Below are 15,197 nucleotides of genomic sequence, written 5' to 3' on the forward strand. Positions count from 1 at the left end.
ACCTCAACCCACCAAAACACATTTTTCACATACTCATTAGGACTTCTCAAAGTCAGTGATAGGAGGAGACATGTTCAAGTAGCAGACAAGGCACACACTACTGCACTCTTCACCTTCTTGAAACAATACTAGCTGTTATTGAACAGAAACTCATTACACAGGATCAAAGTTGAAACAGTAAAATGTCAGAAACCACAAGTAAGAACTGACATCATCATCAATCACTTAACATAGAGCACTTTGTCATAGGAACAAGGAAAACAAAAATGTGCAGCTGACAAATGAACTATAGAAACCAAATGCAAAGCTGCATCCAAATCAAATCATTTAACAACTAGGCCAAATTAGCGGTCATTATCCTATCAATTTTACAGAAAATTAAACTTAAACAATGTTCAACCACATTGTCCTAAGTTCAAAATCATGATACAGCTGAAACAATTTGAAAGCATACAATGCAAGTTAACCATTAGCAGAAGATAGGAGCTTCCCACATTTTAACAAGAAAAATGAATGCTAGTGAAGAATATAAGAAATGACAACAGCAACTTAGCATCCCAATTGAATCATTCACAATTTGGCCAAATTCAGTCATCATCTCCACAATTCTATAGAGAATGTCTAACATCAACATCTTAATTTTATAGAGAATGTCTAACATTGACTGTCATCTTAGTGCATCACTTATCATCTTTCATAATAATATATATGTTATCTCTAGTACATTGATATTTGATTAGTTAAGTTATATTATATATGATGGATATATATATATATATATATTCTATGATCATTATATTATTAAGTGATTTCATGACAGACACATTCTATTCATGCATAGGAATCTATTTAATAAAATGATGTGTATCTACTTAGTAGAAAGCTCTTTATTTTTTCCTATTGGGTAAGTTTGCTTATTATATTATTTTTTAATTGGTCGCAATAGATTTCGATAAAAAAAAATGAAAATCTCAAAACTCCAATCCTGCCTTTGGTATTTACTCTTTATAAAATAAAATAAAAATTGATAGAAAAATTCTTTTAGGATTTTTCTAGAGAAGTATTAAAGGGGTGTTCGAATCAGATACTTTTTTAGGTAAATAAACGTGTATGACAAAAGACAATTTCAGTTTCCACTATGGATTTCATGAAGTTCGTAACGGGATACAAATTTTAGAATTCATACACGTGGCTGTTTTCTAATGGATGAAGCTTTTGGTTTGGGCCGGCTTTGGGTTCGGTTCAGTTTGGGTCAAGTTGAGCGGAACCGGGCTTTCCATTTGATCTCGACCCGGTTAGCTAATAGGTCAAGTCGCCACTATGTGAGACGGACGCGTCGGGTTCCGTCTTGGTCGAACGATGAATCGGCGTCGTCGTTCTCCGCTCCTCCACCCCGCTTGCTTCCTCCTCGCCCGACCGCACTCCGCCGGGATCCCCGTCCGGCCGCCCAACCCTCCTTCCCCTGACAACAACGAACGCGACGAGGGCTTCGTCAAGATCCTGTGCGACATCCTCCGTTCCCGCCCGCAGGGCTGGCGCGCCGCCCTCGCCTCCCCCTTCGTCGCCAACCGCCTCCGCCCCCGCCACGTCGAGCGCCTTCTCCTCATCCTTCACCATCAACGCCACGACGATCCTCGCCTCGCTCTTCGCTTCTTCGATTTCCTCGGCCTCCACCACCGCTTCCCCCACTCCCCCCTCTCTTTCGCCCTCCTCGCCCACGCCCTCCTCCGCGCCGGCCTCCACTGGCCCGCGTCTTCCCTCCTCCAGACCCTTGCCTCCCACCCCGGCGTCCTCCCGGTGGACGCCTTTCGCGCCGTCGCTGAGGCCGGCCGCCTCTGCGGCGCCCCCCGCTCCACCATCGCATTCGACTTCCTGGTCCAGGCCTACCTTCAGATCGGCCGCCCCTTGGACGCCCTCGCCGTCCTCAGTCTTCTCCCGGAGCCCCGGACCTTCAGCGACGTCATGCACGGATTGGCCAAGGCCAGGATGTTCGATCTGGTCTTCGCGGTGTTCGACGAGGCCGCGAGATCTGGGATCACCCTCGACGTCTTCATCTACACTGCGGTGGTGAAGGCCTTTTGCGAGCTGAAGGATTTGAATAGTGCTAAAGAAATCATTTCCCGGATGGAGGCCGATGGGGCAAATTCTAGTGTCGTCCCGTACAATGTGTTGATTCATGGGCTTTGCAAGAACCGAAAGGTTACGGAGGCGATGGAAATCAAGAATTCTTTGGGGTCGAGTGGGTTGAAGGCCAATGATGTGACTTATTGCACTTTGGTTCTTGGACTTTGCAAGGTGGAGGAGTTGGAAACGGCTGTGGAAATAACCAAGGAAATGATCGACTTAGGCTTGGTACCGACCAAAGCTGTTTGCTCCACAGTGGTGGATGGATTGAGGAGGAAAGGAAAGCTAGAAGAGGCTTTTGGATTAGTTCATAAGCTGGGAAACGTGGGGTTGATCCCCGATCTGTTTGCTCATAATGCTTTGATCAATACTTTGTGTAAGAGTGGGAAATTTGATGAAGCTGAATCTCTTTTTGCAAAGATGAAGGAGAAAGGTCTATCTCCGGATGATGTTACCTATTCAATATTGATTGATTCGTTGTGCAAAAGGGGCAAACTGAATAATGCCCTCCAGTTGTTCGGCAAACTGAAGGAAGAAGGTTTGCGAGTTACCATTTACCCGTACAATTCTTTGATTAATGGGCATTGCCGATCAGGAGGTTTGACCAAAGCAGAGGCTCTCTTTAGGGAGATGACCGAGCAAGGATTGTCACCAAATGAATTAACTTATACTTCATTGATAACTGGATATTGCAGGGAAGGGGATTTGGCTAGTGCTTCGAAGCTTCACCGCCAGATGCCTGAGAATGGTTTGACATGGAATACTCATACTTTCACAGCCCTTATTAGTGGATATTGTCGGGCTAAATTGATGGTGAAAGCTGCTGGATTGTTTGATGAAATGGTAGAACTGAATGTGTTGCCGAACCAAGTGACCTATAATGTCATGATAGAAGGATATTGTTCTATAGGAGATACGGCAACAGCTTTCCGGCTATATGATGGGATGGTAAAGAAGGGCATCACCCCAGACAATTATACTTTTAGGTCCTTGATAACTGGCTTGTGTATGTGTGGCAGAGTGGCTGAAGCCAAGGAATTTGTAGATGATCTACACAGCGAGCATCAGGCACTAAATGAGATGAGCTGCAGTTCCCTTCTTCATGGATTCTGCAAACAAGAAAGAATAGATGATGCCTATGATCTCTGGAAAGAAATGGTGGAGAGGGGAGTAAATATGGATCTTGTCTGTTACAGTGTGCTTATTTATGGATCTTTAATGCAGCAGGATAAAGTAAGATCACATTCACTATTAAGAGAAATGATCAACAAAGGAATTAAGCCTGATGTTATTTTGTATACTAATATAGTTGATGCATATTCGAAGCTAGAAAAATTTTCAGAAGCCTCAGTTATCTGGGATAAAATGGCTGTTGAGGGATGTCAGCCAAATGTTGTGACTTATAACGTACTGATAAATGGATTGTGTAAAGCAGGATTCTTTAATAAAGCACTGATGCTTTGCAAGGAAATGCTAGTTAGTGGAGTTCTTCCTAATAGTGTTACATTTGGCTCCTTTCTCGACTGCCTTACTAGAGAAGGAAATATGAATGAAGCTGTAATGCTGCATCGAGTGATGCTTAATGGAATTTTAGCCAATACAGTTACGTACAACCTGCTAATAAGGGGTTTCTGCAAAACTGGGAGAATTCAGGATGCTGCTAGCCTTGTTGGTCATATGGTTCAAAATAACATTTTTCCTGATTGCATTAGTTATTCGACACTAATTTATGAGTACTGCAGAACGGGTAATCTAAATGAAGCTTTTCAGCTCTGGGATGAGATGCTTAGAAGTGGATTGAAGCCCGATACGTTAGCATACAATTTACTTATACGTGGTTGCATTATAAGCGGTGAGCTGGCTAAAGCTTCTGCTTTATACGATGACATGATCAGATGCAATGTGAAGCCAAATTGGGCGACATATACCTCTCTTATTCATGGTATATGCTCGATGGGCACTAAAGGACGACAAACATTTCTTATCGAGTAAATGTATTTCAGAGTAACCTGTGGTTATATGCTCTCAGCAATGGATTGATCAACAGGCGGCAGGATAGCTGCTATTTCCTCTATTCAATGCATAATGCTGAGGTTGGTTTTAGTTTGTTAATCTAATAGTCAAACCATTGATGGTCAACAAGTATGATGGTTCCGATAATGATCTGGCTTGTATTCTGTGCAGGTTACTGGTCGGTCGATTCGATATAAAACCCACCAATTAACTCGGTTACAGGTGTGGTTTTGTCTGACATATTTAAAAGTAAAGCTATTTCAATGTATTGATTCTCTCAAAACTACATGGTGAGAGGCATCTTCAGAAGGGCCCTTAATTCATATGTGGTTTCAGGTATATCTCTATTTTCTTATTTAAGATCCAAAAACTTGAAAACTAAACGAAGTATGTTGATTCTGCATGTCGATATTGATGCGTGCCCACGATTTCATGAAGGTCATTTTAAGATGTGAAATAGTTTCAAAGGAAAGCATTTACTGTTCCAAAAGTTCAACTTGAAGGAAGGTGATGGCTGACTCTGGCAATTGATAACCATAACGCTGCAAACTAGCAAAATCTGATCTTCCATGAGTTGGAAAGTAAGAGCAAAAGGAAGCATGTATGTTTCAAATATTTCTTCATTCTGAAGTTGTTTCCTGCTTCCGGTTATCCCTAAAACTATACTTCTCTCTAATTTTCCTCTGTTCAATTTTTCTGGTTGTAAATTCTTGTACAAAACTGCTTATTGATTTAGTTACACATCACAATCTTTATAAATGTTACTTGCAAGTAGTTATCGTACCATAATGCTTTGTCAGATTATTTAATGTGTTTTCTATAAAAGTTTAAGAGAGAGGAGAAGATTGGCGCCATGGAAAGGTTTTTTGTGACCTGATTGTGAAAATAATCTGTCTCTGCATTTTGAACTTCATAAAACCCTGTGTTTCTGGTAGACTTTTAATCATGCTGAGGCTCATGTGTATGAAGCATGGAAATGAGCAAGAAAGTTGTATAGGGTGGGCTACCAACTGACCGGAAGCCCTCGTAGGATATCATTTACTGATAAAAAGCTAAATATGTTGTCTCTGCGATCCTTCTGAACGGATTCTGGATAAGTTTTGATGTACCAAAATTTCTCCTGAATTTGTCATTGAAATTACTTAGTAAGTTAAAACAATCTCTACGTTTGTAACATTATGCACTGTTGATCGAGTCTCAACAAATAAATAAGTCAATTATTCCATCAGATTAGATGGTGACTAATGTTTCAAAAAATGTTACTACTAGCTTTGATTCTTGGCTATGTTACCAGCTGAGCCGCAGACCACATCAACTCATCCTACTTATTACAGACTTCAAATGCCAAGGTGGAGCAGTAGTTTTCAAATAAGGTGTCAATAATTTCTTAGATTCAAAGTTAATCTTCACAATGCAGTTGTTCCTCTTTAGTTCTCCTCGGACCTTCCATACCAGCTCTATACCTTCAACTTGCTTGGCCTCCTTCACTTTGCAAAGGACAACATCAGCAGCTAAGATTTCTCCATCACACCTGATAATGTAACCTGTATCTACAGGTCCAGAAAGGGAATCCAATGAGCCATCACATTTAATAGTGAAACTGAGATCAAATTATTTACCACAGATCTAGTATTCGGAAGAAAAACCCCTTGGAAGCCCCCAGAAAGACCTCTGTGCTAAGTATGATCGTTAGCACAAGCAAAAACTTGCCCAGATGATTGTGAAACAAGGATTTGTTATGGTTAACCCAAAGAAACCAATGAGATAGCTAATAGGCTTCTTAGTGGCCATGCATCTCAAAATCTGTATCGAAAATATATCAATTTATTCGAGTACCAACATCCCAATGTGGAAAAGCTAAAAAGGAGTATAATGTCATTTACTTTTCATGGAATCATATCATCACACACGAGCGTCAAAATCTGAAATATCATGTCCAAGTATTTTAAAGACCTTTTGTAGAAAATTACAGGAAGCAAGAAAGGAGAAGAGATAAAGAGCTAGTGCATAATTTGAGATAGTAATGGCAAAGGAAACTAGCACTGAAAGCATGCCATGCTAAATACTTATGCCAAGTAAAAACAGAACTACCAGAGAAATACTAATGGCAAGGTAAACTAACAATGAACCATATCCATGCCAAATACTTATGCCAAGCAAGAAATGACAGAGCACTACCAGAAAACCAAACTATTACTTTCTTTTTTGAAAAAGATATGCTTGCACTATAGCAGATTCATCAGCTGATCATCTTATGCACTACATCTCCACGTCGGCATAGCACTTTGATCACTTGGACAATCGCTAAAAAACTTAAATGTCTTGTCTTAAACAAGTTTTTATGAAGAAATTTCAAAAAGGGGGGATGAGTGATAATCATAGCTTTGCTTGTCCAAGGCTTTGGAACAAATTTAGAATCAGAACTGCTAACACAAACATAGGATGTAAAACAAGAACTAATTTTGCTGAATATCTGAACATCATACATCGCAAAAATGACCAAACCAATCAGCAGTGATAGAACTCTAATATTGAGAAAGCAGTCACCTGGCCACATGGAAACCTGCTGACTAATTGAACTTCTACATCTTAGCTACTTTGAACTTTGAAAGAAAAGTATACTATAAGAAGTTCACCTGAAAAATGAAATATAAGGCATCTATCAGCAGGATAGTTTAAGAACAAATAAAAGAATCAAGATGATTTCAGGTGAAAAGGCACCTGTCCGGTTAGAGACGAAAACGTATATAATTTCTTCTCCAATCTGATTTTTGCTCAAGTCTCCAACAAATCCAAGGACATATTAAATAAATTCTGACCATCTATCAGGATGATTGGCAGATTCTGATACAAACATTCATAAGCAAATTAGTCACCAATCAGGAAGCCACATAAAAGATATTGAATCATATAATAATACCACATCCAGTAACATAAAAAACAAAGACAAAAAGCACTTGACCAATTACAAAAATAAAATGCAAGAAATTTCCCCAAATCCAACTTTTGCTCAAGTTTCCAACAAATTCAAGGACATAACATAGAAATTCCAATCGTCTATCAGAATGATCTGTGGTTTCTGATACTAACATCCATAAATACATCAAGCAGAAAGCCACATAAGCATCGCATCCATAACATAAAACAAAAAGAAAAGAACCACCACGACAAAGACAATTGGAAAGGGAACACTAGATGACACACTGTAGATATGCTGAACAAATTATTCCATGGAAAGAAGCTGGAAAGAGGAAGATAGAGATATAAAGCATTGTGACAACAAGCGCAAATAAACATCCAACAGCCTCATGCATCAAACCCTTCCTCCAAAATCCTCATAAATGTAGAATACTTAATCTGAGAAGTCCCCCTGACCTTTTGTATCATACATCAACAAGTATAAAGTACGCTTGTTAGACTGATAAAGAGGTAATACCTATCTTTCCCAAATGTAACGTATGAAAGCGATGTCATTTTAAGATTTATATTAACTTATATCAAAAATCATATCATCAAATACCCCTTTTCCTCAACACGGCTCATAAACTTAAATGTAACAACCACACGCCCATCATATCCAATACAAAAAGAAAGCATTATAACCCTAGCAGCCATTTGCTCACCAAAGCAGTATAACCCTAGCGGCAGCCACGGCTCAAGAGCTGGTGAACTTGGTCACCGCTTTGGTCCCCTCAGAGACTGCGTGCTTGGCAAGCTCGCCAGGGAGCACCAGACGGACGGAGGTCTGGATCTCGCGAGAAGTGATGGTGGGTTTCTTGTTGTAGCGGGCGAGGCGAGAGGCCTCCTGGGCGAGTTTCTCGAAGATGTCGTTGATGAAGGAGTTCATAATGGACATGGCCTTGCTTGAGATGCCGATGTCCGGGTGCACCTGCTTGAGCACCTTGAAAATGTAGATCTTGTAGGTCTCGCTCCCCTTCTTAGGCTTCTTCTTCTTCTTCCTGTCGCCGGACGCGCTGTCCTTGGAGGGGAGGCGCTTCTCCGCCTTGAGCATCTTCTCGGCCGCGGACTTCTCCGCATTCTTCTCCTTGTCCTCGGCCGGCTTCTCGGCGGCGGGCTTCTTCTCCGCTGGCCTCTTCTCGGCCTTGGGCGCCATTAGAAGCGAGGGTTTCGGGAAAGCGACTTGCGTGTGGCTCGAGAAACGAACGATCGTGGAGGACAAGCGGCGATCGGAATGGAGAGAGCGGCAGACGTATATAAAGAAAAGGGTAGCGTTTTGCTTGGAGGAGGTGTTTCGTTTGGGATCCTTGACGTGTCACTTTCTTGGATCATCAGATTGAGCGTAAATATACGGCTATGATTCGACGTACCTTGACGGAGCGGAGGCGTTGGATCCGATTCGATCCGATTACGACCGGTGTTATTGCTTTGCACGGACCGTAGGAGGATCATCAGATTGAGCGTAAATATACGGCTATGATTCGACGTACTTTGACGGAGCGGAGGCGTTGGATACGATTTGATCCGATTACGACCGGTGTTATTGCTTTACACGGACCGTAGGAGGCATTGAACGCAAACGGATCTGATCCGAACCCGACTTGATGACACCACCTTGGGTTTGGACTTTGAGGCGGTTTCTAAGACTGCCTCTTTTAATCTCGGGAGACAGACTACGAGCTCAGCATCGGAGGTCGCTGCGCCAATTGCCGATTGGATCTCGTCGTTCCCCTTCCTTTTGCCCTTAGAATCTCTCGAATGGTACGTTCTTTGATCGTCTCTCTGCCTCTCTAGTCGATTGGATCTACAGTTTTCCTGCAGTCTTGTGAATTCTGGTAGATTTTGTCGTTGTCGTGACAATCTGGCCGACAAACCTTTAGATCTAGATCTGTTCGACGATGATCATCTGGTGTTTTTGGGCGTCATTGATGCCTTTGGTCTAAGCGGAAATGAAGTACAAACGTAAAGAAAAGAATAGATCTTAAAGCAGAAAGGGACGGCGATCTAAAACGGATGAAAGGAAGAGGATCCAAACGAGATGCTTCTTTGATGGGTGGTAGAACGGGTGACAGGCGCATTAAGTTTAAGAATAAGAATTATGCGATCCTTTTATTACATCTCATTGATAGAAGATTATGGTAGAGGGAAATAAGAAATGATAATTTTGTATTTCTTACATGCTTTAATCTTCAATCAGTCTATGATTTAGGATCAATCATCAAGATATATGTGTATAATTTGAGCACATGGTTAAGATAAATCTCTCCCTCAAATCTGCATAAATATGTATTCCCTTGATGAATGAAATCATTCATTTCATAACAAATTATTTCTTCACTAATATCAAGAAAAACTATGTGACTTCTCCTTCCTTTTTCTCTACACTGTAATTATGTTGATGATTGCATTAGCTGATTTAGATTATTATACAGGAATTTTTACTCTTGAAGCTTTGTTGCTGTACAGTTTTGTGTAGGAGAAATTGACAATTCATGTAGCTACGCAGTCAAGCTTCAAGTGCATTGAAGTGAGATCGGTGCTAGAATTTAGGACCGACATTGAAGTAGAATGGACTATCAAAAATCTGATCAGGTTGACTAGTATCTGCTTCAACAGATATTTGTCGGGAGTCTATGGGATCTGATCTTCAGATCGACCAACCTGGTACAGTAAACCATGTCAAGGATATAAATATCTCATCTGTAAGAAGTAAGAACCTGAATGTATATATGTCTAAAAGGTCTTGTACATACATCTTATAGTATAAGGCTATAAGCACAATGAAAATTGGTATTCTATATTCAGTTACTGTTCATACATTCTGGAGATATACATGTAGTGATAAGCATTGAAGGATGAAATGAGCTGAATTGTTGAATAAACTGAGCAAGCTTTATCTCTAACTAGTTATGTGATCTCAAACACTCAAGGAACTAAAGCATCCATTTGCATGAAGTCCTGTAGTGTAGAAATATGGGAGTCTATAGGATCTGATCTTCAGATCGACCCCATTTGCATGAAGTCCTGTAGTATAGAAATATGGGAGTCTATGGGAGTCTAGTATCTGCTTCAACAGATATTTGTCGGGAGTCTATGGGATTTGATCTTCAAATCGACCAACCTGGCACAGTAAACCATGTCAAGGATATAAATATCTCACCTGTAAGAAGTAAGAACCTGAATGTATATATGTCTAAAAGGTCTTGTACATACATCTTATAGTATGAGGCTATAAGCACAATGAAAATTGGTATTCAATATTCAGTTACTGTTCATACATTCCGGAGATATACATGTAGTGATAAGCATTGAAGGATGAAATGCGCTGAATTGTTGAATAAACTGAGCAAGCTTTATCTCTAACTAGTTATGTGATCTCAAACACTCAAGGAACTAAAGCATCCATTTCCATGAAGTCCTGTAGTATAGAAATATGCAAGTTTCTTTGATTATCACAGGTTGGTTGAAGATGTGTATTCGATCCTGAGCAAACAGAACCTCTTTATATAAGATTGTACATGAGGCCATTCTTGACAAGAAAATTAATTTAAAGACCATAGTAAAATCAATTGAGTGCAGCTGTCAGTGTCCCCACTTAAGAAGATTCTATGTTAACAATATGGGTCATAGGTAGGGCCTTTTCTTGTTGATTTACTTGGAATATACTTTGCTTTTGTGTTATCTCACAAATGAGTATCATTTTGTTCAACTGGAGTTTGGAATACTTGGGTATATGGTGTGATATATACTTGGTAGAATTTCCAATTGGTTGTATTGAGTAAATATTGGTTTTACTAGACTCTTTTCCTGCTACGAGTACATTCAATTTCACAGTATGTTATTTTCAGCTTGTAACCATGGTTATGTTTAAACTGTTGGTAAAGTTCAGGTTTTCATTTGACAACAGTTTTTATGCCTTAGCTACTGTCACAACTCAAATTACAGAAACTCTGAAAGAAATTGTTAATGTTATCATATCTAAACCTTTTTTTTTGTGACCTTTCTACTTACAATTTTTTGTCATTTGTTTGTATCTATTGAATAAACCATGTGATGTACATTAAAAAAATGCTAGATTTGGGTCATCATAACATATTTTTACCTCTTCATTTGTTTCTACTCTATGCAATTTTCTTAAAAACAAATGAAGAATAATATGTGAGTTTTGAGCTGGCATTCCTCTAAAATGTGGAAAATTCAGCGAATCTTCTGACTGCAGCTATTTAAGATTTCTTTTTGTCTATTTCCTTGATTCTTATGGTTTAGTTTTCTTATCAGCTTTTTGACACGTGGTTTTCCACCATTTATCTATGCCCAGTTATTATAATTTATATTGCACCTTTCTGACCCTTTATCTATATAATATTTACCATCATAAACTCATAGAGTCCACAACAAACATAAATAAAGTCATAAAAATTTCTAAAGTCAACCACCTTTAAGTACTGATGCTGATGGCCTGTATACATATGTGTCTTGTACATAAATGCTTATTTCACTTAAAATACTAATGCATTTCATCATTATCAGTTCCACATTTAGTCTCAAATTTTTCTTCAGTTACCACTCTGATCTCTAGGTGTGTCTGCCAAGACCTTCAACCTTAGCTTTTTAGTACTTCACTTGCAATACACTTTTTAGACTGATATGAGTTTGACTGTTCAAGAACGGCAGTAGCTTAATCAAATGACACCTAGAAATTCACTTGGCATCAGCAGGTGAGATACCAGTCTCATGCTCACTCGAGCACATTGGTACTCTGCCATATATGTTACCGTTTAAACTAATTTTTGTTCAACATTTTCATTAACTTTCTTTGGAGCCATTAAGGATTTTGTTTCTTACAATTGCAACCTCTCTCTGTCTGTTTAATTTGTAGGATTGTTGCCCATCCATCAAGAATGTTCTTCTCCTTGATTCTGAGGGAAAACGAGTGGCTGTTAAGTACTATACAGATGATTGGCCTACACTTGCCGCTAAATTGGCATATGAGAAGTCTATATTTACCAAGACACTGAAAACAAATGCTAGGACTGAAGGTAACATGTCTGTCATCAGTATGTTCTACTTTCTAATTGGTTTCTGAGTACTTAAAATTGGCATTCTACCACAGTATTCTTGAGCACACATGTTTATATTAGTAAGTGCATAAATTGTGGATTAATTTTCTTTCAATGGAGGATAATTTATTTGCTTTTATTGTTAATATTTTATGCTCAAAGGAAAGATTTATTGAGATCAATTATATTCTCATATCCTTATTTCTCATAAAAAATCTCTCACTGTGATTCTTTGTTGCTGTCACCTTCCGTTGGCGTTCTAGATATACTTATTCTAATGGTTGATTTAGGAGACTGATTCATCAATGGCTGCTTATAAATGAGTACATGCTGAACAGACTGTCTATATGCCATCTTGACTACAGAGACAATGTTCCTTAAAGTAGTAAGCATGTTGTTTCTGGAAGAGAAGAATTTAGCATGCTTCTCGAGTCATTATCTTGAAATTGTATTACCCATGTCGGAAAACATTATATGTCTTAACTGGGGAAGAGATTATGTTGTTTAATCATTTCCACATGCTAAAGCAATGCAGCTTCTTCAACTCTCTATGGAACATACTTGAGAGGAGCTCTCTTATTAAAATTATTGAGCATATGTGTTAGATGTCGGTTTTTAATTTGTAAGGGATGAAGAAAATTGTGGTGCCTGAAAAATTCTGCTTTATGTTGACTTGCCCTGGCTATTTTCTTGATAAGCTTGAATTGTTACTAATTCCTTCCCTGAATTTCTATGTAACTCAACAGTTGCTTTTTATCTGTTTTCATCTCTTGGTCATAGCTTAAGCATTGTCATCGACTTAAGGTAGATACACTATTTCTCTTAATGCCACAGATTGTGGATGAGTTGATATGCAATCATCCAAACTCTCCTTTATCTAGTACAGGCCAGATACTTCATCCTGCTGATTTTTTTTGGATAACTCAAGCAATTGAAGTCTTCTTGAAAATAACTGATGCAGATATGTTTAGTCTGACTATAAAATAACTAAAGAATTGACCAAATTTACCATTTTATCTGTTGTTACATAGACAGGATTTATGTTTTGTTATGCTGATTTAGTGTTGTGACCATTTACAGCTGAGATAGCAATGCTTGACGGTTACATTGTCGTCTACAAATTCATTCAGGACCTTCACTTTTTTGTTACTGGAGGAGACGATGAGAATGAGCTCATCATAGCGACTGTGCTTCAGGGATTCTTTGATGCAGTTGGGCTGCTTCTTAGGTTTCTCCATTTTCATTTGTTGCTGTTTTCTCACGTAAAAGAACAAAGAAATGCAATTGTCTTTCACTTCTATCTGCTGATTCACAGTTGTAACTGTGTTGCATGGTTCCAGGAACAATGTAGATAAAAGATCAGCACTTGAAAACCTGGATTTGATCCTTCTTTGCCTTGATGAAATTGTTGATGGAGGGTAAGATACTTCTGTTTGGTTAATTTGACTTGCATAAATTGTTCGTACTTCTGCCATTTTTCACTATCTCCTTCCATCCATGTTGCTTAGTCAATATATAACCTATAAAATGATCTCTCTGGAAATTCGGGACTTGTTTGTAACGGGTAAAGATATTCTTATGGTTTAACTTTCCAAATGGTGCTGTAGCAAAGCTGAAATTAGAAGATAATGTATCCCAAACTAAGACCTCACTAAGACTGAACACAGAATGTTAAGAAAAAAGCCTATTGGACGAGTTTGATAAAGAACCTGAAGCTAGGATAGAAAGAACTGAAAAAAATATGACATTAATTATATGTTCAAAATTAAATCCACTTATATTTCATTATCTACTTGCACTTTAAACCATTACATGTGAAACCAAGATGTTATCAAAGTGTACTTATGGATCTTGTTTTGACTTGCAGGATTGTCCTCGAGACAGAAGCAAGTGTTATTGCCACAAAAGTAGCAGCAAACAGTCTTGATGGAGCCACATCCTTGTCCGAGCAGGTGAGGATCATAACTAGATATACTGTACCTTAATAAAATATTTAACATTCACTGGACCGTGCTGAACCTTAATAAAATATTTCATTGTTTAACATTTGCAGACGATTTCTCAAGCCCTGGCAACTGCTCGTGAACACTTGGCAAGATCTCTTCTTAAGTAATGCCTTTGTCTATTTACTCTGGTAGAAATGAAAAGCTTGACAATGATCAAGTTTAATCTTTCACTTGATCCATTATCCTTTTCTTTTCTCTACCTGATAAAAGAGCTAAACTATTTGGATTCAATTTTGTGACTGCTAAAAATGTAGTACATTTTCTATAATGAATGATTACAGTATGATGGTTGAAATTATTAATGGCTATGAAAACTAGTCAATCTACCAATTGCATATGGACCTGATGCATGCTCATATTATTCATTTCACATCGAATTGTCACACTAGCACCAATGACATGCACAGATGTAGGTTACAATCCCTGTAGATATGGAAGGCAGCACAAGTATTCAGTTAAGAGCCTACTAGACAAATTAACTATGGAATAAAAATAAGTCACACACTTTTGAATCTTGCAAATCATGATGTGCCGAGTAATTGTTCATTAACATGGGTTTTTAGCCTGTGTACCATATTTCGATACATTGATGTCGGAATTTAAAATCATGCTTTAATAGTATTGGATTTTAATGCCTTTTGCTCTAGGCATTGATCCATTTATTGTAGCTATATCTGAAGCTTGTAATCCGTGAAATCCATGGACTGAGCTTTAGACTCGAGCAAAGTAGACTAGGAATGATGAGGTATGCTAAACTTAATAAGGAAATCTGAATCGCAGAAAAGAAATTTTCCAATGAGGAAAACTTTCCTTGCGAAGCTGCATGTAGTCGGTCGTCCATGCTCCTTGCCTCCCGCAAGTTCCCATAGGAAAACGATTCCGATTCCTTGTAAAGTGTTCTCTTCTTCCTCTTCAAGTACAAAAGTCCCCAGTCCTACAGATTTAGAGAGAGAGAGAGAAAGAGAGAGAGAGAGAGAGAGAGAGGATATGGATGTGAATCCTTGATCTCTTTAAGAGGTTTGCACCACCGTCGGCG

General features: G+C 38.9%; 3 protein-coding genes across 7 annotated transcripts; 2 read left to right on the forward strand and 1 right to left on the reverse strand.

Moving 5' to 3' along the window:
* Positions 1 to 1,210: 1,210 nt before the first annotated feature.
* On the forward strand, positions 1,211 to 4,965 carry LOC135678856 (putative pentatricopeptide repeat-containing protein At5g59900). The gene is made up of 3 exons (XM_065192074.1): positions 1,211 to 4,217; positions 4,309 to 4,473; positions 4,576 to 4,965. The coding sequence occupies exon 1, from the start codon at positions 1,360 to 1,362 to the stop codon at positions 4,114 to 4,116; it is 2,757 nt and encodes a 918-aa protein (XP_065048146.1). The 5' UTR covers positions 1,211 to 1,359; the 3' UTR covers positions 4,117 to 4,217; positions 4,309 to 4,473; positions 4,576 to 4,965.
* Positions 4,966 to 5,342: 377 nt separating this feature from the next.
* Positions 5,343 to 8,339, reverse strand: LOC103991722 (histone H2B.11). Of its 5 annotated transcripts, none has more exons than XM_065192079.1 (4): positions 7,761 to 8,339; positions 6,859 to 6,981; positions 6,685 to 6,773; positions 5,343 to 5,681 (listed from the first exon to the last, which is right to left on the reverse strand). In XM_065192079.1, the coding sequence occupies exon 1, from the start codon at positions 8,249 to 8,251 to the stop codon at positions 7,793 to 7,795; it is 459 nt and encodes a 152-aa protein (XP_065048151.1). In that variant the 5' UTR covers positions 8,252 to 8,339; the 3' UTR covers positions 5,343 to 5,681; positions 6,685 to 6,773; positions 6,859 to 6,981; positions 7,761 to 7,792. The 5 variants fall into 5 exon arrangements, with proteins under 5 accessions (XP_065048151.1, XP_065048150.1, XP_065048153.1 ...); XM_065192078.1 differs by having other exon boundaries at positions 5,343 to 5,687; XM_065192081.1 differs by lacking the exon at positions 6,685 to 6,773.
* A 359-nt stretch (positions 8,340 to 8,698) lies between these two features.
* On the forward strand, positions 8,699 to 14,459 carry LOC135678858 (coatomer subunit zeta-1-like). The gene is made up of 6 exons (XM_065192075.1): positions 8,699 to 8,856; positions 11,975 to 12,134; positions 13,236 to 13,383; positions 13,496 to 13,573; positions 14,023 to 14,107; positions 14,209 to 14,459. Exons 1-6 carry the CDS (start codon positions 8,854 to 8,856, stop codon positions 14,266 to 14,268), a joined length of 534 nt encoding a protein of 177 aa, XP_065048147.1. The 5' UTR covers positions 8,699 to 8,853; the 3' UTR covers positions 14,269 to 14,459.
* Positions 14,460 to 15,197: the final 738 nt, after the last annotated feature.

Source organism: Musa acuminata, chromosome BXJ1-7 (assembly GCF_036884655.1).
Source record: "Musa acuminata AAA Group cultivar baxijiao chromosome BXJ1-7, Cavendish_Baxijiao_AAA, whole genome shotgun sequence".
Lineage (NCBI taxonomy): Eukaryota > Viridiplantae > Streptophyta > Magnoliopsida > Zingiberales > Musaceae > Musa > Musa acuminata.